At 50.0% G+C, this 19,907-nt stretch overlaps 1 protein-coding gene and 2 long non-coding RNA genes across 6 annotated transcripts in view; 1 reads left to right on the forward strand and 2 right to left on the reverse strand.

Annotated features, from left to right (window-relative positions):
- The first annotated feature begins 1,641 nt into the window (after window positions 1-1,641).
- The window catches only part of HIP1 (huntingtin interacting protein 1), a 211,693-nt gene continuing 193,427 nt past the window's right edge, over window positions 1,642-19,907 (forward strand). For all 4 annotated transcript variants that reach the window (XM_001109894.5, XM_077996432.1, XM_077996431.1 and 1 more), the window contains exon 1: window positions 1,642-1,782. In XM_001109894.5, coding sequence (XP_001109894.3) covers window positions 1,663-1,782 — 120 coding nt within the window. In that variant the 5' untranslated portion in view covers window positions 1,642-1,662. The remainder of the gene's footprint in view (window positions 1,783-19,907) is intronic.
- Window positions 3,664-19,907, reverse strand: part of LOC144339786 (uncharacterized) — a 100,700-nt gene continuing 84,456 nt past the window's right edge. The window contains exons 2-3 of the long non-coding RNA XR_013415161.1: window positions 10,991-11,314; window positions 3,664-4,218 (exon numbers count right to left, since the gene is read on the reverse strand). This is a non-coding gene — a long non-coding RNA (uncharacterized LOC144339786). The remainder of the gene's footprint in view (window positions 4,219-10,990; window positions 11,315-19,907) is intronic.
- On the reverse strand, window positions 14,042-18,114 carry LOC144339762 (uncharacterized). The gene is made up of 2 exons (XR_013415137.1): window positions 14,994-18,114; window positions 14,042-14,180 (listed from the first exon to the last, which is right to left on the reverse strand). It is a non-coding gene; the product is annotated as an uncharacterized LOC144339762 (long non-coding RNA).

Here is a 19,907-nt window from a genome sequence, read left to right on the forward strand (position 1 = left end):
AAAAAATACATCTGGCCGGGCGCGGTGGCTCAAGCCTGTAATCCCAGCACTTTGGGAGGCCGAGGCGGGTGGATCACGAGGTCAGGAGATCGAGACCATCCTGGCTAACATGGTGAAACCCCGTCTCTACTAAAAATACAAAAAAAAACTAGCCGGGCGTGGTGGCGGGCGCCTGTAGTCCCAGCTACTCGGAGGCTGAGGCGGGAGAATGGCGTGAACCCGGGAGGTGGAGCTTGCAGTGAGCCGAGATCGCGCCACTGCACTCCAGCCTGGGCGACAGAGCGAGACTCCGTCTCAAAAAAAAAAAAAAGAAAACATCTATGCCGGGTGCTGTAGCTCATGTCTGTAATCACAGCACTTTGGGAGGCCAAGGTGGGAGGCTTGCCTGAGGCCAGGAGTTCGAGACCAGTCTGGGCAACATAGAAATCCTCCATCTCTGCAAAAAAAAATTAGCCAGGCGTGGTGGTGTGCACCTGTAGTACCAGCTACTCGAGAGGCTGAGGCAGGAAAATCGGTAGGACCCAGGAGCTCAAGGCCCCGGTGTGTTATGATCTGCACTCCAGCCTGGGCGACAAAGGGAGACTGACTCCAAATGAAACAAACAAACAAACACCTAAATTGGAGTTTAATGGAAAACTTTTAACTTTCTCCAGCATTCCTGCTAAGCATCACACTTCTCTCTGCTTGCTGACACCCTGGTTGACGTCTGAGCAGGATGGGACGCGCGGCTCAGAGCCTAAGATAAAAAGAAAGTGTCTGCAGGGCTTTCTACCAATAAATAAGTTCTGACGGGTTCATTAATGAGGTTTGGAAGGGAGGTCCCGGGAGGTGCCCGCGGACTCAGCCCGGAGCTCCGGGACTTGGGCTCTGCGATCCTTGCAGAAGGCATGGGCAGGGGCAGGATGGGGAGGTGCAGGACGGGGAAGCCTGGCAGTTGGGTGGGGGCGGCCACCCACTGAGGCCGGATCCGGCCAGGCGCCCACGTTGCGCCCGCCCGCGGGGCTGCGCTTTCCCGGGCTGCGGCCGCGGAGCTGGTCAGTCCGGCGCTCCCCGGTCCCAGGCCCGGAAGGAGCTAACGGGCTATTCGTAGGCGGGCCAGGATTCCCCCGGGGAAGGCCCCACTCCCCGGCCCGCGTCATTCCTGCCCACCGCCCCGGGCCCTCGCGGGGTAGCCCCCTGCACGAGCGGGCAGGGCAGTGGGCGGCGCTTGGCGGAGGGCAGCGCGCTCGGGGCGCGCGGGGACTGTGGCCGAGGGGAGGAGAGGGCGGCGCGCGGGCGGGGACCGGGCGAGCGAGGGCAGATCAGGGCAGCCCGCCCAGGCCACGCCCCATGCAGGCCCCGCCCCGTCTTCACCCCGCCCCAGCCCTGCCGGGAACGGCGGGACCACGGTGACTGACACGACTCCAGACCAGTCACCAAGCGCCTCGAGGCCCCGAGGGGCTACTCGGGGCCGAGCCAGCTGAGGGACTCCTGAAGGGGCGGGGGCGGGCGGGGAAGCCTTTCGGCGAGGGGCGGGGTCTCAGGAAGACTGGCAGAACTCACAGCCAATGGCAGGCGGGAGCCGTCCCGTTAGCGCCGGATCCCCGCGGGTAGGGCGGGGCGGGCGGCGCCGTGGGGATCCCGGGGCGGCTGAGGGCCCCTGACTCGGCTCCTCGCGGCGACATGGATCGGATGGCCAGCTCCATGAAGCAAGTGCCCAACCCGCTGCCCAAGGTGCTGAGCCGGCGCGGGGTCGGCGCGGGGCTGGAGGCGGCGGAGCGCGAGAGCTTCGAGCGGACTCAGGTGAGGACGGGGGACCCCGGGGCATCCCTGGGGCACCCTGAGGGACGCGGTGTCCGAGAGGGGCTTTGAAGGGAGTAGGAGTCTTGCAGGCCCCAGTTGAGGACGGGGCGAGGGGGTCGTGAGCGGGGGCATTGGCGTGCAGATCTGGGCGATCTCAGGAAGGTCGGAGACCCCAGGGTACCCCAGCTGGCCTGGGGAGAAGGGCAGAGGCGGGCTCGGAGGAGATGGCAGGATGCGTGCGGCCAAGAGGAGCCTGATCGGCTGGGGACCGGGCAGGAGTCCCAAGGTGAGGTGAGAGGGGAAGGAACTGAAAAGGGGCGGAATGGAAGGGGTGCCCCTAAACAAGGGAAGCGCACGGTAGCCGCTTGGAGGCTCAAGTGTGGGGTCGGAGAGTGGGGGAGCCAGGCTGGGAATGTGAAGGGTGAGGGGTCCTCTCTTCCCCTCTGATTACTTCTTGGTTGCACTGACATCCCCTCCCACCCCCCACTCCTTAGCATCCCCCTTTCTCGATGCCTCTTGCTTGGCTCTGGCCAGCCCCAGCTGTCAACTCTGAGGCCGGGCCGAAGGGGTCGGAGCAGGGAAAAGGAATGTAGGAAATGCAAAGTGTGGCCACTTTGTGGGAAAATTACTCTGGGGGCTAAAGTGGAGACCATGGTGCCCCGAGCCCTCACTTGGGGTCTTGGTTTTATCCCCCAAGATGTGCCTGACAGCTAATAGGCAGACTGCCCTATTTGTCCTGCCTGACCAGGGCTCGAGGCCAAAATTCCTCAGTGTCATCAACAAAAAGCCACAATCCATTTTTACCTCCGAGTTTTTAATGCCTGGTGTATTGATTGGACTGAATTAAGCTGACATGTTGATGGTGTTCATCAGTTCATTTGTATGTAAAATCCATTTCAAAGAGTACAACGCTTCTTTTAATCCCAGTGCCAATGCTGGAGGGGCAGATTTGTTCTACACTCTTGCGCTCAGAGTGGAACCTTTGAAGATCCAGTTGGGTCTCCCCCCGCGCCCCCCCCCCGCCCCCAGCCAGAGGCTGGTCCCGTGGTGTGTTGTGCAAGGAATACTTCCCCCAAACACAGTTGGAGGGAAAGGGCTTTGGGATTTTAGTTAGAGAACACAATGGGAATCTGACTGAAAGTTCTGTGTATGGAATCTTTCAAAGAATAAAGCTTTTGGCCAGGCGCGGTACCTCACACCTGTAATCCCAGCACTTTGTGAGGCGGAGGCGGGTGGATCACCTGAGGTCAGGAGTTCAAGACCAACCTGGCCAACATGGTGAAACCTCGTCTCTACTAAAAATACAAAAAATTAGCCGGGCGTGGTGGCAGACGCCTGTAATCCCAGCTACTTGGGAGGCTGAGGCCAGGAGAATTGCTTGAATCTGGGAGGTGAAGGTTGCAGTGAGCAGAGATCGTGCCACTGCACTCCAGCCTGGGCAACAAGAGTGAAACTCCGTCTCAAAAAAAAAAAAAAAGAAAGAAAGAAAGAAAGAATAAAGCTTTTCACCCCCAGAGGACTTTATCCCCTCTTCTTATTCTGAAAACATTTGGCCCCCCCACCTGGGCAGCATAGTGAGACCATGTCTCTACAAAAAATAAAAAAATGAGGCTGGGTGCATTAGCTCACACCTGTATTCCCCGCACTTTGGGAGGCTGAGGTCGGCGAGGTGGGAGGATCAGTTGAGCCCTGGAGTTTGAGACCAGCCTGGGCAACACAGTGAGATCCTGCCTCTATTTTTTAAAAAATTGAAAATTAGCCTCGTGTGGTGGCATATGCCTGTAGTCCCAGCTGTTCGAAAGGCTGAGGCAGGAGGGTCACTTGAGCCAGGAGGTTGAGGCTGCAGCGAGCTATGGTCGTGCCACTGCATTCCAGCCTGGGTGACAGAGTGAGACCCTGTCTCTACAAAAAAATGAAAAAAAAAAAGTGAAAAAAAGAAAGAAAACCTCACGCAGGTGTGTCTGGATAGTGTGCAGCAGTGAGACCCTGTCTCTACAAAAAAAAAAAGAAAGAAAGAAAGAAAAAAGAAAGTGCTTCCACGCAGGTGTTTTTGGATGGTATGAAACAGGGAGTCGCCACTACCTGGTTTTCCTACCCCAGGAGGGAAGTAGGAAATGGTCATTTCACTTCACTTCATTTCACTTCTGCCTCCCAGGATCCAGCTGGGTTTGAGGCTTGTTCTCTGGTTTCATGGACCCGGCCCCTGAAAAGAAGGAAATTTTCCATTGGTCTTGGATGTTAGTACCTCCGCTAGCTTCCTAGTCACATGAGGCTTCTTGCTCCATGAAACAGCGTGTATATTCCTTTTATTTTTTTTTGTTTTTTGTTTTTTGTTTTTGTTGTTGAGACGGAGTCTCGCTCTGTCGCCCGGGCTGGAGTACAGTGGCCGGATCTCAGCTCACTGCAAGCTCCGCCTCCCGGGTTTACGCCATTCTCCTGCCTCAGCCTCCCGTGTAGCTGGGACTACAGGCACCCACCACCTCGCCCGGCTAATTTTTTGTATTTTTAGTAGAGACGGGGTTTCACCATGTTAGCCAGGATGGTCTCGATCTCCTGACCTCGTGATCCGCCCGTCTCGGCCTCCCAAAGTGCTAGGATTACAGGCTTGAGCCACCGCGCCCGGCCTATTCCTTTTATTTTTATATTTTCATAGAGACGGGGGTCTCACTGTGTTGCCCAGACTAGTCTCAAACTCCTGGCTTCAAGTGATCCTCCTGCTTCTGCCTCCCAAAGTGCTGGGACTACAGGCATGAGCCATGACACCCAGCCCTATTTTATTTTTCTTTTAATAAATGACATAAGAAAATAAATAGATATTATTTTTTAACAACCCATTCCTTCTAGAGTCTCAAATATGTAAAAACTAGAGCAACAGAGAAATATGCGTAAGACTTTGACCTATAATAGTGAAAGAAATTAGGTTTGTGAAAGTTTCCACCCATGAGTGGTATGTTTCCCTGCTATCCAGGGACGGCCCAACAGGAGAGTCTAGGTCAGTGTTTTCTGGTGTTTTACATTCTGTGGGACATTTGTGATTGGTCAGATTTGACCTGGGTGGGGTGGGTGGGGATGAGGTAGAGTGGAGCAGAAAAAGAGAATTTTTCTGATGTTGAAACTCTTATTTTTAACTTTTTTTTTTTTTTTGAGATGGAGGTCTCACTGTGTGTTCCTAGGCTGGTCTTGAACTCCTAGCCTCAAGCGATCTTCCCACCTCAGCCTCCCAAAGTGCTGGGATTTCAGGTGTGAGCCACTGCACCCAACCTCTGGTATTGAAACTCTTTAGGGGTGTAGGAGAGTAAAGACAAAGAACCAGCCTGGACAACATAGTAAAACCCCATCTCTCCAAAAAATAAAATTAGCTGGATGTGGTGACACATGCTTGTTGTCCCAGCAACTTTGGAGGCTGAGGTGGGAGGATTGCTTGAGCCTGGGAGCCTGAGGCTTCAGTGAGCAAAGATTGTGCCACTGCATTCCAGCCTGGGCAACAGAGTGAGACCCCATCTAAAAAAGAAAGAAAGAAAAGAAAAGAAAAGCCCTAAAACCCAACGTTAGTCAATCTACAAAAAATTATTTTGTTTAATGACTACCTATCAAATGTATCATGAGGTTGCAGAGCTTGGTAAGCAAAGGGAAAAAAGGGGAAAAATGTACTATGAGATATAAAAATGAATTATAAAAAATTTAATGAGTTAGGAGACCATGAGAATCAGCCAAGGTATAATAATAACTAACTAATTATTGTGTTTGGCACCATTCTAAGGACATCATTGTATTACCTTTTTAAATCTTGACAAGAACGGATGAGGTTCACAATTTTACTCTTGGGACAATTGAGGCACAGAGAGGTTAAGTAACTCACCAGAAGTCACACAGCTGGAAGTGGTCTCAACCTTTACCCACTGCCTCGGGCAGCCTGTGAGTACTGAGCAGATGCTGGCATTGGAGTTAGAAGGCATTTGAGTCTTACAGCTGGGCGTGTATACGGGCCACGGGGTCTCAGGGAAGTTGTCTAACCTTTCTAAGCCTCAGTTTCCTTATTGTCAAATAAACATAACACTTACCTGGCTGATTTATTGTGCGGATTCAATGAAGCCATATTCTTGAAGGCATTTTGTAAACTGTGGAGCACTAGTTCAGTGATTATTGTTATGATCTGACTGGGGAGACGAACCCGAGACAGCAGACGCGTGATCTATCAAGTAGGCTGTGATTAAGTCTTCCTTAGACGGATAGATGTGGTACTAGGTAATAGGATAATTACCAAGAGCACGTGGATAAAACACAGGCTTTGGGGTTGGGAGCCCTCCCCGAGGACTGAAGCACATCTTTTAGCATGAGTTAGCGTTTGCTGGGTGGAGGAGAGGATGGGGCATTCCAGTGATGGAGGAACATAAATAAAGAAACATCTAGACTAGGCAGATAAACTTCCCAGCGGGTGCAGTGGAGACTCATTGGCTGGGGTAGAGAGAGGGGCAAAATTGGCCACTCCCTCCTCTGAACTATAGCAGGGCTGGTGACCTCTCCTAGTTCCTGTGAGCTTGTGCTGGCATCATTTCTCTCTGTGGCCCCCAGTGAACGCTGAGCTTATTGAGGGCAGGTCTGTGTCTTGCTCTTGCCTACATCCTGAATCTCATGGTTAGTAGTGAATGGGGTCAGCAAGGGAACCCTGGGTTCAGCCCTGGGCCACGGGATATATTAATAATTGCTTTATTTATTTTTTTTAAGAGATGGTCTCGCTCTATTGTCCAGTCTGGAGTGCAGTGGCACGATCATAGCTCAGTTTTGCCTCGGACTCCTGGGCTCAAGTGATCCTCCTGCCTTAGCCTCCTAAGTAGCTGGGACTACAAGAGCATGCCACCATGCCTAGCTGATCTTTAAAATTTATTTATTTATTTATTTTTTGACACAGAGTCTCACTCTGTTGCCTAGGCTGGAGTGCAGTGGCACCATCTCGGCTCACTACAACCTTTGCCTCCTGGGTTCAAGTGATTCTCCTGCCTCAGCCTCTCGAGTAGCTGGGATTACAGGCGAGCGCCACCACGCCCAGTTAATTTTGTGTGTTTTTGGTAGAGACGGGGTCTCATGTGTTGACCAGGCTGGTCTCGAACTCCTGACCTCAGGTGAGCCTCCTGCCTCAGCCTCCCAAAGTGCTGGGATTACAGGTGTAAGCCACCGCTCCTGGCCTAAAATTTTTTTTTTTTAGAGATGGGGTCTCGCTGTGTTGCCCAGGCTGGTCTTGAACTCTTGGGCTCAAGCAGTCCTCCCGCCTTGGCTTCCCAAAGTGTTGGGATTACATGTGTGAGCCGCCGTGCCCGACCTATAATTACTTGATGTTTTCTCGTAATGCTCCAGGTTCGCTCTTGGTCTAGCCTTGCCTCCTACGTACCCAGTCTAGAGCCTGGCAGCATGCCCATCAAAAGACTCTCACTGCTCTGCCTGCCTTCTTCTGTCCTGGCATCTATAACCTCAGACCAGCCTTGCATCCCTACTCCTGCCAGCCTCCTCCAGGAAGCCTTGCCTCCTCAACTCTCCTGCACCATCCTCACATTTCACCTGGCCACTGTCACTGCCAGAGTAGGCACCACTGACCTGCCTGATGGCCCAGCCACTGCCCCCATCTCCAACCAGACCCTTGGTGTGTTCCCCACCCAATCCATCACAAGCCACCTTCAAGCTTCAGGGAAGTGAAAAGTACTTCCTGCCCTCATAAAAAACCAGCCGTAATAGGGAGACCTTATCAGGAGTACTTTACAGTTTATAAAGCATGTTTCTAGCCATCATTGGGACCACACAATGGTTAGTCATTACCATTTTCATTTTATGGATGAGGACATCGTGACTCAAAGAGCTTGGTAACTTGCCAAGGGTCATCCCACGGGTGAGTGGAAGGGCCAGGATTAAAAACCAGGACTCCAGGTTCCAAGTGTCAGGCCCGTTCGACCACACTGTCCTCCCCCCAGCCAAGAGGGCAATTCGAGAATCAGCCAGGAGGGCTGTCAATCACAGGACAAATAAAATAACCTGTCTGTTTTTACTTAGCTGGAAAATGGTTTTCTCCATGGTTTGTTTATTTCTTCCACATCCGTTTAGTAGCACATACCGTGGAGGAGACACAGAGATGAGTAAGATAAGGAGACCAGCTCTAGGGGGCTTGTGAATCAGCCGGGAGGCAGACTGGCCGCTGCGCAGCCCCTGGACAAGCCTTGGCGCTCTGATGTGGTCAGGCGCCGAAACACCAGCATTACCAGGGCCATTAGGATGTCGGGCACCACCCAGAACTACTGAATCAGGGTCTGCCATGTTCACCAGAGCACCGGGTAGTCTGTGCATGCTGATGTTTGAGCAACAGTGCTCTGTAGTAGGTGAGTTCTGGGATTAGAGGAAAAGACACAGAGGTGGGAACACACCTTTAGAAAGTCTCAATCTCCTTGGGTGGGCCGGGCACAGTGGCTCATGTTTATCATCTCAGCACTTTGGGAGGCTGAGGTGGGAGGATGGCTTGAGCCCAGGAGTTCGAGACCAGCCTGGGCAACATAGCGAGACCCTGTCTCTACAAAAAAATCAAATCAAATCAAATAATTAGCTGGCCAGGGTGGTGCTGCCTGTAGTCCCAGCTACTCGGGAGGCAGAGGGAGGACGATTGTTTAAGCCCAGGAAGTTGAGTCTGCAGTGAGCCGGGATCACACCACTGCACTCCAGACTGGGTGACAGAGCCAGACCCTGTAAAAAAAATACATAAATAAAAGCCAGAAACAACAACAACAAAAAAATCTGTGGGTGGCGCATATGTCAGAGCAAAGGATCTTAATGCATCCTGTGTTGAGAAGAGCCTTGGATCCTAGAGAGAAAGAGATAGAAACAAATATTTATTGAGGGCCTGATGGGTACCAGGAACATGCTGGGTGATTTACATCTATGATTTCATTTTAATAGCTCAGGATCAGAGAGGCTAAGTGACTAGTCCAAGGTCACACAGTGAGTGAACCGAGAAGCCAGGACTTCACAACCAAATGGCAGGTTCCTTTCTTTCGTGTTTACGTTGGGGGTACTTCTGCCCTCTTGCTGATGATCTTCAGCAGATGCTTAGCCTTTGTTCAGCGGCTAAAAAATTTTAGGGCTGAGCTAGAAGGATTTGCGGTTCTCAACCCTGGCTGGAGAGCTCTTTAAAAAAAATAAGGCCGGGCGCAGTGGCTCACGCCTGTAATCCCAGCACTTTGGGAGGCCGAGGTGGGCGAATTACGAGGTCAGGAGATCAAGACCATCCTGGCCAACATGGTGAAACCCCGTCTCTACTAAAAATGCAAAAAATTAGCCGGGCATGGCGGCGGGCACCTGTAGTCCCAGCTACTCAGGAGGCTGAGGCAGGAGAATGGCGTGAACCCAGAAGGCGGAGCTTGCAGTGAGCCGAGATCGCGCCACTGCACTCCAGCCTGGGGGACAGAGCGAGACTCCATCTCAAAATAAATAAAATAAAATAAAATAAAATAAAATACTGTTTTTCTGGGCCCCCTGCATAAGGACTCTGTCTCATTGGTATGGGGTGATCATTGACACTTTGTAAAGTCCCAGGTGGTTCTCATGTGCAATCAAGATGGTGACTGTGGGTCCTGATGGGTTCCCACACCCCTGGCACCCCACGGACTTTGGGTGGCTCAGTTGGTTCTGGTTATACTCAGAAAACCAAGATGACCCTAACCCTGCTTCTTGCGGGTAGGAAGCATCTGTGTCAGGTTTTTTTTTTTTTTTTTTTTTTTTTTTTGAGACGGAGTCTCGCTCTGCCGCCCAGGCTGGAGTGCAGTGGCCGGATCTCAGCTCACTGCAAGCTCCGCCTCCCGGGTTCACGCCATTCTCCTGCCTCAGCCTCCCAAGTAGCTGGGACTACAGGCGCCGCCACCTCGCCCGGCTAGTTTTTTGTATTTTTAAAGTAGAGACGGGGTTTCACCGTGTCAGCCAGGATGGTCTCGATCTCCTGACCTCGTGATCCGCCCGTCTCGGCCTCCCAAAGTGCTGGGATTACAGGCTTGAGCCACCGCGCCCGGCCCAGGTTTGTTCTTTGGGAATGCAAATGCTCAGAGCCAGGCTATGTAGCACCCTGAGCCTTGAACCTGGTGCCCCTCCTGCTTCTGCTTGTGGAGCAGGTGCACAAAGAAGTCACACCTTGCCTGAAGTCTGAGCAGGTGCCTTCTTGCAAGGGGAGCTGCACGTTAACCCCATTTTTCCATTTATTGACAATCAGAGCTGGCTTCTTTTTTTTTTTTTTTTTTTTTTTTGAGATGGAGTCTCACTCTGTCACCTAGGTTGGAGTGCAGTGGCGCCATCTCGGCTCACTACAACATGTGTCTCCTGGGTTCAAGTGATTCTCTTACCTCAGCCTCAGGAGTAGCTGGGATTATAGGCATGTGCCACCACACCCAGATAATTTGTGTATTCTTAGTAGAGATGAGGTTTCATCATGTTGGTCAGGCTGGTCTCGAACTCCTGACCTCAAGTGATCCGCCCGCCTTGGCCTCCCAAAGTGCTGGGATTACAGGCCGGAGCAACTGCTCCCGGCCCAGAGCTGGCTTCTTAAACTTCTGTGACCTTCTGTCTCCCCCACCTTGCTCCTTTAGTGGGTATTGAAAACGTAAGAAGGAAATTAAGAGCTTTCTTTTGGTCCCTGGTTTTGTACTGATGGTAATGGTAATAGTCAACATTTACTGACCAGGCACGGTGGCTCATGCCTGTAATCCTAGCACTTTGGGAGGCCGAGGCAGGTGGATCACTTGAGGCCAGGAGTTCGAGACCATCCTGGCCAACATGGTGAAACCCTTTCTCTACTAAAAATACAAAAATTAGCTGGGCGTGGTGGTGCGTGCCTGTAATCCCAGCTACTCAGGAGGCTGAAGCAGGAGAATCGCTTGAACCTGGGAAGTGGGGAGGTTGCATTAAGCCGAGATCACGCCACTGCACTCCAGCCTGGGCAACAGAGCAAGACCTTGTCTCAAAAAAAAAAAAAAAGAAAAATTTACTGCCCACATACTGTGTGCAAGTGGTAAAGGCCTTACACGAGCCACCCTTTTCAATCCTTGCAACACATGTATGAATTATAATTCCTATTTTAGGCTGGACATGGTGGCTCATACCTGTAATCCCAGCACTTTGGGAGGCCAAGGCAGGCGGATCACCTGAGGTCAGGTGTTCAAGACCAGCCTAACCAACATGGAGAAACCCTGTCTCTGGTAAAAATACAAAATTAGCTAGGCGTGGTGGCGTGCACCTGTAATCCCAGCTACTAAGGAGGCTGAATCACTTGAACTCAGGAGGCAGAGGTTGCAGTGAGCCGAGATTGCGCCATTGCACTCCAGCCTGGGCAACAAGAGTGAAACTCTGTCTCAAAGAAAAAAAAATTCCTATTTTACAGAGGAGGAAATTGAGGCTTTCATGGGTTGATAGCTATTCTCTCTGTTTGTCCCTCTGTCACTGCCTGGCACCCTCTGCTCTCTTCCTCCTTCCTCCTCCTGATGCTTGGGGTCCCCAAGGCGCTGTCCTCACCCTACCTCTCTTCTACCTGCTGTCCACTTCCTTTGCCCTCACCTCTGTCTGATGGTTTCTGTTCTCACTTCTGTGGCACTGACTCCCCGCATCTCCCTCCTGACTTCCCAGCATGAGTGACCACTTCCCAGTGGACAACTGTACCGCCTCGGGCGGCCCCATGGCGGGACGGTGGTCCCCACCTTCTTTCTGGTGTCAATTCTGATCCCTCCCTCCCTCCTGCCCTCACAGCCGCATTCTGTTGAGTGCCTCTGTGAGACTTGTCTCACCCATTCATCCTGTGTTTCTTGCATTTCCTGCTCTTTTTTTTTTTTAATTTATTTATTATTATTATACTTTAAGTTGTAGGGTACATGTGCATAACGTGCAGGTTTGTTACATATGTATACTTGTGCCATGTTGCTGTGCTGCACCTATCAACTCGTCATTTACATCAGGTATAACTCCCAATGCAATCCCTCCCCCCGCATTTCCTGCTCTTATTACATCTTGCCTGTATTTTTGTCATCTCATCCTGCCTGCCCTCTAAATCGTCTGTCCTGGACAGAGTGTCCCTCAAATGCAACACTGCGATTTTTTTTTTTTTTTTTTGAGACAGAGTCTCACTCTTGTCGCCCAGGCTGGAGTGCAGTAGCAGTAGCACGATCTTGGCTCACTGCAACCTCTGCCTCCTGAGTTCAAGCTATTCTCCTGCCTCAGCCTCCTGAGTAGCTGGGATTACAGGCACCCGCCACCATGCCCAGCTAATTTTTGTACTTTTAGAAGAGACTAGATTTCACCATGTTGGCCATGGCTGGTCTCGAACTCCTGACCTTAGGTGATCCGCCTGCCTCGGCCTCCCAAAGTGCTGGGATTACAGGCGTGAGCCACCGCGCCTGGCTGCTTTTTTGTTTTTTAAGAGATAGAGTCTTGCTGTATTGCCCAGGCTGGAATGCAGTGATGCGATCATAGCTCACTGCAGCCTCGAATTCCTGGGTTCAAGTGATTCTTCCACCTCAGTCTCCTGAGCAGCTGGGACTATAGGTATGTGCTGCCACACCCAGCGAATTAATTTTCTTTTTTTTTTTTGTAGAGACAAGATCTCACTATGTTGCCCAGGCTTGTCTCAAACTCCTGGCCTGAGGCAATCCTCCTGCCCCAGCCTCTCAAATTGTTGGGGTATTGAGCCATTGCACCTGGCCCAACAATGCTTTTTTATTTTTATTTTTATTTATTTATTTTTTTCTGTTCTGTTCTAGTTTTTTATTTTTATTCACTTGTTAGAATTTTGTGGGTTTTTTTTTTTTTTTTTTTTCTGTTTTCTCTGCATTTCTTTCCGCTCAACTTTTAAGTTCAGAGGGTACACGCGCAGGCTTGTTACATGGGTAAACTGCATGTCACTGAGTTTTGGTGTATGATCCTGTCACCTAGGTAGTGAGCATAGTACCCCATAGGTAGTTTTTCACCCCACTTCCCCCCCACCACACTCCTTCTTCACCGACAACTACTTTTATAACTGTCCTTTTTCAAAAACTTTTGCTGCCTCCCCCAAGACCCTACCTGATGTGGCACCATCAGCGTCCCTGGTACCTGGTCCCTGTCCTTTTTTTTTTTTTTTTTTCCTTTTTGTTTGAGACAGTGTCTTGCTGTGTCTCCCAGGCTGGAGTGCAGAGACCCCATCTCTGAAAAAGAAAATTAAAAAAATAAAAATAAAGAGTTGGTGCCGCACGTTAAGAAGGATGGGGCGTGTCCCTATGGCCCAGGAGATCAGATTCCCTGCCCCACTTGGGCACTGAAAGGGTTCCTGTCTGGCACTTGTGCAAGGCACTGATGAAGACCGTTTTCTCTCCCCATTCATTGGCCCACTTATTCCACTACCTCAAGGCGAGGTGTGGCGGAGACCTGGGTGTGGCAGCGGGCACAGCCTTGTGCAGTGGGCTGGTGGCCAGTTATCCTCCTGCATCAAGGAGGGTTGACGACCTGGAGAGATGCCCACCTGGGAAAGAGAACTTGTTAGCCCCACCTCCCGGCAGGGTGGTGGCTGCTTCCTGTTTTCCTGCCTGGGCAGCCAGGGAGGAGCTCCGTTCCCAGCTTGTGGGCAGGACTTGCGAGGGGAGAGGGGCTGTGACTTAAGGTGTCTGCTGGCTCAGAGGAAGAGAGAATGGCATCTTTTCTTGGATCAGAAAGGTGGCTGCTGCTGCCTCTGCTTATACTGCCACGAGACAGCTCAGGAAGCCAGTGTGGCCTATGGCTTGTGTTTAACAACTAACACTCTATAGTTTAAAGGCGTGTTGATACATTACCCCTCTGAAGCCACAGAGCAAGCATGCAGTAGATGGTTGTGGTCAGTTTTCAAATACACACACTGAGGCTCAGAGAGATGAAAAGCCTTGTTTGAGAGCACTCAGGAAGTGGCAGAACTGAGGTTTGAACCTGGCTTGTCTGGCCCCAAATTTTATGCTTTCTTTCTGTATCTCCCTTTAAAGCGGAAGCCGGGTCAGTGGCTTAGAAATATGTGACTTAGGGAGCGGGGAGGGATAGCATTAGGAGACATACCTAATGTAAATGACGAGTTGATGGGTGCAGCACACCAACAAGGCACATGTATACATATGTAACAAACCTGCACGTTGTGCACATGTACCCTAGAACTCAAAGTATAAGAAAAAAAAAAAAGAAAGAAATGTGTGACTTAGAAAAGGTACAGACATTTATTTTGCTAAGTCTTTTTTTTTTTTTTTTTTTTTGAGATGGAGTCTCGCTCTGTCACCTAGGCTGGAATCCAGTGGTGTGATCTCAGCTCACTGCAACCTCCCCCTCCTGGATTCAAGCGATTCTCCTGTCTCAGCCTCCCGAGTAGCTGGGACTACAGGCACATGCCACCATGCCTGAATAATTTTTCTCTTTTTGATAGAGATGGGTTTTCACCATGTTGCCCAGGCTGGGCTCAAACTCCTGACCTCAGGTGATCCACCCACCTGGGCTTCCCAAAGTGCTGGGATTATAGGCGTGAGCCACCCCGCCCAGCCTTATTTTGCTAAATCTTTTCCAGTTGACTTATTTGGACACTGAAAATTCCTCCCAGAAGAAAATATTTGCAACACACATAATTATCAAAGGGCCTATATCCAGAATATGTAAAAAATGTAAGAGAAACAAACAAACAAAAAACTTAAAAAGAAAAAAAAGGCCAGACACTGTGGCCCATGCCTGTAATCCTAGCACTTTGGGAGACTGAGGTGGGTGGATCCTTTGAGCCCAGAAGTTCGAGACCAGCCTGGGCAACATGGCAGAAACCCGCCTGTACAAAAAATATAAAAACTTAGCCAGGTGTGCGCCTATAGTCCCAGCTACTCGGCACTAGGAGACTGCGGCAGGGGATCTGGGGAGGTCAAGGCTTCTGTGAGCCATGATCATGCCACTGCACTCCAGCCTGGGTGACAGAGTGAGACCCGTGTCTCAAAAACAAACAAAAAGACAAACCTAATTTAAAACAAAATAAGCAGGAGATAGTTAATGAAAGGGGATAAACAAATGGCCAATAAATTTGTGAAATGTTGTGCAGCTTCATTAGCATCACAAAAATGCAAATTAACATTTAATGTGGCCGGACGAGGTGGCTTACGCCTGTAATCCCAGCACTTTGGGGGGCCTAGGCAGGCAGATCACGAGGTCAGGAGATTGAGACCAGCCTGGCCAACATGGTGAAATCCCATCTCTACTAAAAATACGAAAATTAGGCAGGCATGGTGGGGTGTGCCTGTAATCCCAGCTATTTGGGAGGCGGTGGTTGCAGTGAGCCGAGATCAAGACCGCACCACTGCACTCCAGCCTGGTGGACAGAGCAAGACTCTGTCTACAAAAAAAAAAAAAAAAAAAAGAAAGAAAAACATTTAATGAGATACCTCTACATGCCCATCAGGATGGCTGAAATTAAAAATATTTTTTAAAAAAACTTGACAGTGCCAAGCATTGGCAAGGATGTGGAGTGATAAAAATGCCCCGCCAGGCACGGTGGCTCATGCCTGGAATCCCAGCACTTTGGGAGGCCTAGGCGAGCGGATCACGAGGTCAGGAGTTCGAGACCAGCCTGGCTAACATGGTGAAACCTCGTCTCTACTACAAATACAAAAAATTAGCCAGGTGTGGTGGCATGCGCCTGTAGTCCCAGTTACTCAGGAATCTGAGGCAGGAGAATCACTTGAACCTGGGAGGCGGAGGTTACAGTGAGCCAAGACCGAACCATTGCACTCCAGCCTGGGAGACAGAGCGAGACTCTGTTTCAAAAAAAAAAAAAAAAAGCCCAGACACTGCAGGTGGGACTGTAAACTGGGGCTACCACATTGGATAATGTCTAGTGTTATGCTAAAATTAAAAACAGGCATTCTCAGTAATTTAGCCATACCACTGCTAGTTATTACCCAACAGAAATGCATAACACAGCTGGGCGCGGTGGCTCATGCCTGCAATCCCAGCACTTTGGGATGCCGAGACAGCGGATCATTCGAGGTCAGGAGTTCAAGAACAGCCTGGTCAGCACGGTGAAACCCTGTCTCTGCTAAAAATACAAACAAACAAACAAAAACTGGGCATGGTGGTGCATGCCTGCAATCCCAGCTACTGGGGAGGCTGAGGGAGAATTGCTTGAACCCAGGAGATGGAGATGCAGTGAGCCGAGATTGTGCCACTACACTCCAGCCTGGGCAACAGAGTGAGACTCAGTCTCAGGAAGAAAAAAAATATTCATAGCACATGCACCAACACACATTTAGAAGAATATTCATAATCATATTTTATAATAGTCCCAACCTGGAAACACCCTAAAAGCCCATGAACAGTAGATGGATGTATACATAATATAGTCTTTCATCAGAATACTATACACCCATGAAAATAACTTTGGTTATATTCAGCAACACGGATGAATGCTGCAAACAGAATGATGAGTGAAGAGAAAGGCAGACACAAAAGGACATTTTCTGTATACTTCAATTTGCTTGCTTAGATGGTAAAACTGTAAAGAAAAAAGGAAGTGATTCTCATAAAAGACCAGTAAAAGTTATCTTTGGGTGCAGGGGAGGTTGGTGATTGGGAGGGTGGGGAACGGGAGTTTCTGAGGCCTCGCTAGCATTCTGCTAGCCCCGGTAATGGTTTTTGATAATTCATTAAGCAGTACAGTTTTGTGCAGTTTTCTTTATGTTTCAAAATACAAACTTAAAAGAAAAAAACAACTCCTGGCTGAGCGTGGTGCCGCATGCCTGTAATCACAGCACTTTGGGTGGCTGAGGCGGGAGGATCACTTGAGGCCAGGAGTTGGAGAGCAGCATGGGCAACATAGTGAGACCCTGTCTCTACAAAAAAAATTTTTGTGTGTGTATGTGTTTCTTTTGTGTGTGTGTGTGTGTTTCTTTCTTTCTTTTTTTTTTATACTCTAAGTTCTAGGATACATGTGCACAATGTGCAGGTTTGTTACATATGTATACATGTGCCATGTTGGTGTGCTGCACCCATTAACTCATCATTTACATTAGGTGTATCTCCTAATGCTATCCCTCCCCCCACCCACCTCCCCACAATAGGCCCCGGTGTGTGATGTTCCCCTTCCTGTGTCCAAGTGATCTTATTGCTCAATTCCCACCTATGAGTGAGAACATGCGGTGTTTGGTTTTCTGTTCTTGCGATAGTTTGCTCAGAATGATGGTTTCCAGCTGCATCCATGTCCCTACAAAGGACACGAACTCATCCTTTTTTATGGCTGCATAGTTTTTTAATTAGCCAGGTGTGGTGGTGCCTGCTTGTATTCCCAGCTACTAGGAAGGCTGAGGTGGGAGGATCGCTTGAGCCCAGAGTTAGAGGCTGCAGTGAGCTATGATGGCACCACTGTACTCCAGCCTGAGTGACAGAGTGAGACTCTGCCCCTAAAAAGAACCAACACAACAGAACTCCCCCGACAGTGTCTAGGAACCTGCCCCTTACCCTGTTGATGCATCCTTCGAGGTCTCTCTCAAATTCTGCCTCCCCTCGAAAGCATTCCTGATGCTGCCCTAGAACTGGGGAGCGTTTGATTCATGAACCACGCATCTGCAAGCAGCATCTTCCTAGAGCTGCTGTAACTTGGAGCCAGGAAATTGAGCTCTGTCGTTAGTCACACTCAGAGTGTTGCTATTCCACATGCTGAAGTTGTGGCTTCCATTCATTCGTGTCTTGTGTCTACCTTCCTTAGTGGTACACAGGCCCTACATTTCTCATTCAACCTTTAGTATATTGCCCCAACATCTAGCAGAGGGCTTTATCCCAGCTAAGGCTGAGGATGTCTGTTAAATAGAAAATAAATTAGGTGGCGATGGCTGGGCACGGTGGCTCACACCTGTAATCCCAGCACTTTAGGCAGTTTTTTAGGCCGGGTGCAGTGGCTCACATCTATAATCCCAGCACTTTGGGAGGCCAAGATGGGCAGATCACCTGAGGTCAGAAGTTGGAGACCAGCCTGGTCAACATGGCGAAACTCTGTGTCTACTAAAAATACAAAACTTAGCCAGGCATGGTGGCAGGTGCCTGTAATCACAGCTACTCAGAAGGCTGAGGCAGGAGAATCACTTGAACCCGGAAGGCAGAGGTTGCAGTGAGCCGAGATCGCGCCGCTGCACTCCATCCTGGCAACAGAGTGAGACTCGGCCTCAAAAAATAAAATTAGGCTGGGCGCGGTGGCTCACGCCTATAATCCCAGCACTTTGGGAGGCGAAGGCGGATCACCTGAGGTCAGGAGATCGAGACCAGCCTGGCCAATATAGTGAAAACCCGTCTCTACCAAAAATACGAAAATTAGCTGGACGTGGTGGCACACAACTGTAATCCCAGCTACTCAGGAGGCTGAGGTGAGAGAATTGCTTGAGCCCCGGGGGTGGAGGTTGCAGTGAGCTGAGATTGCACCACTGTACTCCAGCATGGGTGATAGAGCGAGACTCTGTATCCAAAAAAAAAAAAAAAAAAAAAAAAAAAAAAAAAAAAAATATATATATATATATATATATATATATATATATATATATATATGGTAATAATAAAAAAAAATTAGCTGGGCACACTGACACACACCTGTAGTCCCTGCTACTTGGGACAATGAGGTGGGAGGATTGCAGAAGGGTCTTCAGGGCAGGAGGCCTTCTACAAGGCAGAAAGGACTTTGCAAATGTAATTAAGGACCTTAAGGCAGGGAGGGTCTTGGATGATCCAGGTGGGCCCAGTCTGATCACATAGATCCTTAAAAGCAGAGCAACTTTTCTAGCTACAAGCACAAGAGAGATTCCCAGCATGAGAAGGGTTTCATGCACAGCTGCTGACTCTGAGATGTGGGAGGACCAGAGGGAGGGCTCTAGGAGCTAAGGGCGGCCCCTGACCGAGAGCCAGCAAGGAGACAGGGACCTCGGGCCTGGCACTGCAAGATCTTTGATTCCACCAACCACTTGAATGGACTTGGAAGCAGATTTTCCGAGGACCTCCAGGACAGAAGACAGGGGTGCTGATGCCTCGATTTTAGCCCAGTGAGACCTGTTGCATTCTCACCTGCAGAACTGTGAGATAATAAATGGCTGGGTTTGTTTTGTGTTTTTTTTGAGATGGAGTCTTGCTCTGTCGCCCAGGGTAGAGTACAATGGCGCGATCTCGGCTCACTGTAACCTCTGCCTCCTGGGTTCAAGGGATTCTCCTGCCTCAGCCTCCCGAGTAGCTGGGATTACAGGGATGCACTACCACGCCCAGCTAATCTTTTGTATCTTTAGTAGAGATAGGATTTCACCATGTTGGCCAGGCTGGTCTCGAACTCCTGACCTCATGATCTGCCTGCCTCGGCCTCCCAATTAGTGGCTGTTGTTTTAAGCTGCTGAGCCTCTGGCAATTTGTTACAACAGTGATAGAAAACGAATACAGGGGCCGGGCGCAGTGGCTCAAGCCTGTAATCCCAGCACTTTGGGAGGCCGAGACGGGCGGATCACGAGGTCAGGAGATCGAGACCATCCTGGCTAACACGGTGAAACCCCGTCTCTACTAAAAAATACAGAAAAAAAAAAAAAAAAAAACTAGCCAGGCGAGGTGGCGGGCGCCTGTAGTCCCAGCTACTCGGGAGGCTGAGGCAGGAGAATGGCGTAAACCCGGGAGGCGGAACTTGCAGTGAGCTGAGATCCGGCCACTGCACTTCAGCCCGGGCGACAGAGCGAGACTCTATCTCAAAAAAAAAACAAAAAAAAACGAATACAGGGTAACAGGTAACTCCTGCTTCAGGGCAGGAGGCCTGATGGGTCCCATGTCTCGCTGCACAGACAGGCTGCCCTTTCAGACCTACAAGAATACTTGTCGTTTCATTGGTGCTTGTCGTGGCTGCGGATCAAACACTGGATTTCCACCCCTGGCACTCACGCACAGAAGTCTTATCCTGGAAAAACCATTCAGCAGCCTGTTCAAAACATTTTTTTTCCTGCTGAGCCATGGAGTTCTTTGGTGCGATTCCAAGTTGGAGAATCACAGATATAATTTACTTAACCTTTAAAAAGGTGTTTTTTTTTTTTTTTTTTTTTTTTATCAAGTGCTATGCTGTCTGTTAAAAAAAGGCAAGTGGGAAA

This window comes from Macaca mulatta, chromosome 3 (genome assembly GCF_049350105.2).
Source record: "Macaca mulatta isolate MMU2019108-1 chromosome 3, T2T-MMU8v2.0, whole genome shotgun sequence".
Classification (NCBI taxonomy): Eukaryota; Metazoa; Chordata; class Mammalia; order Primates; family Cercopithecidae; genus Macaca; species Macaca mulatta.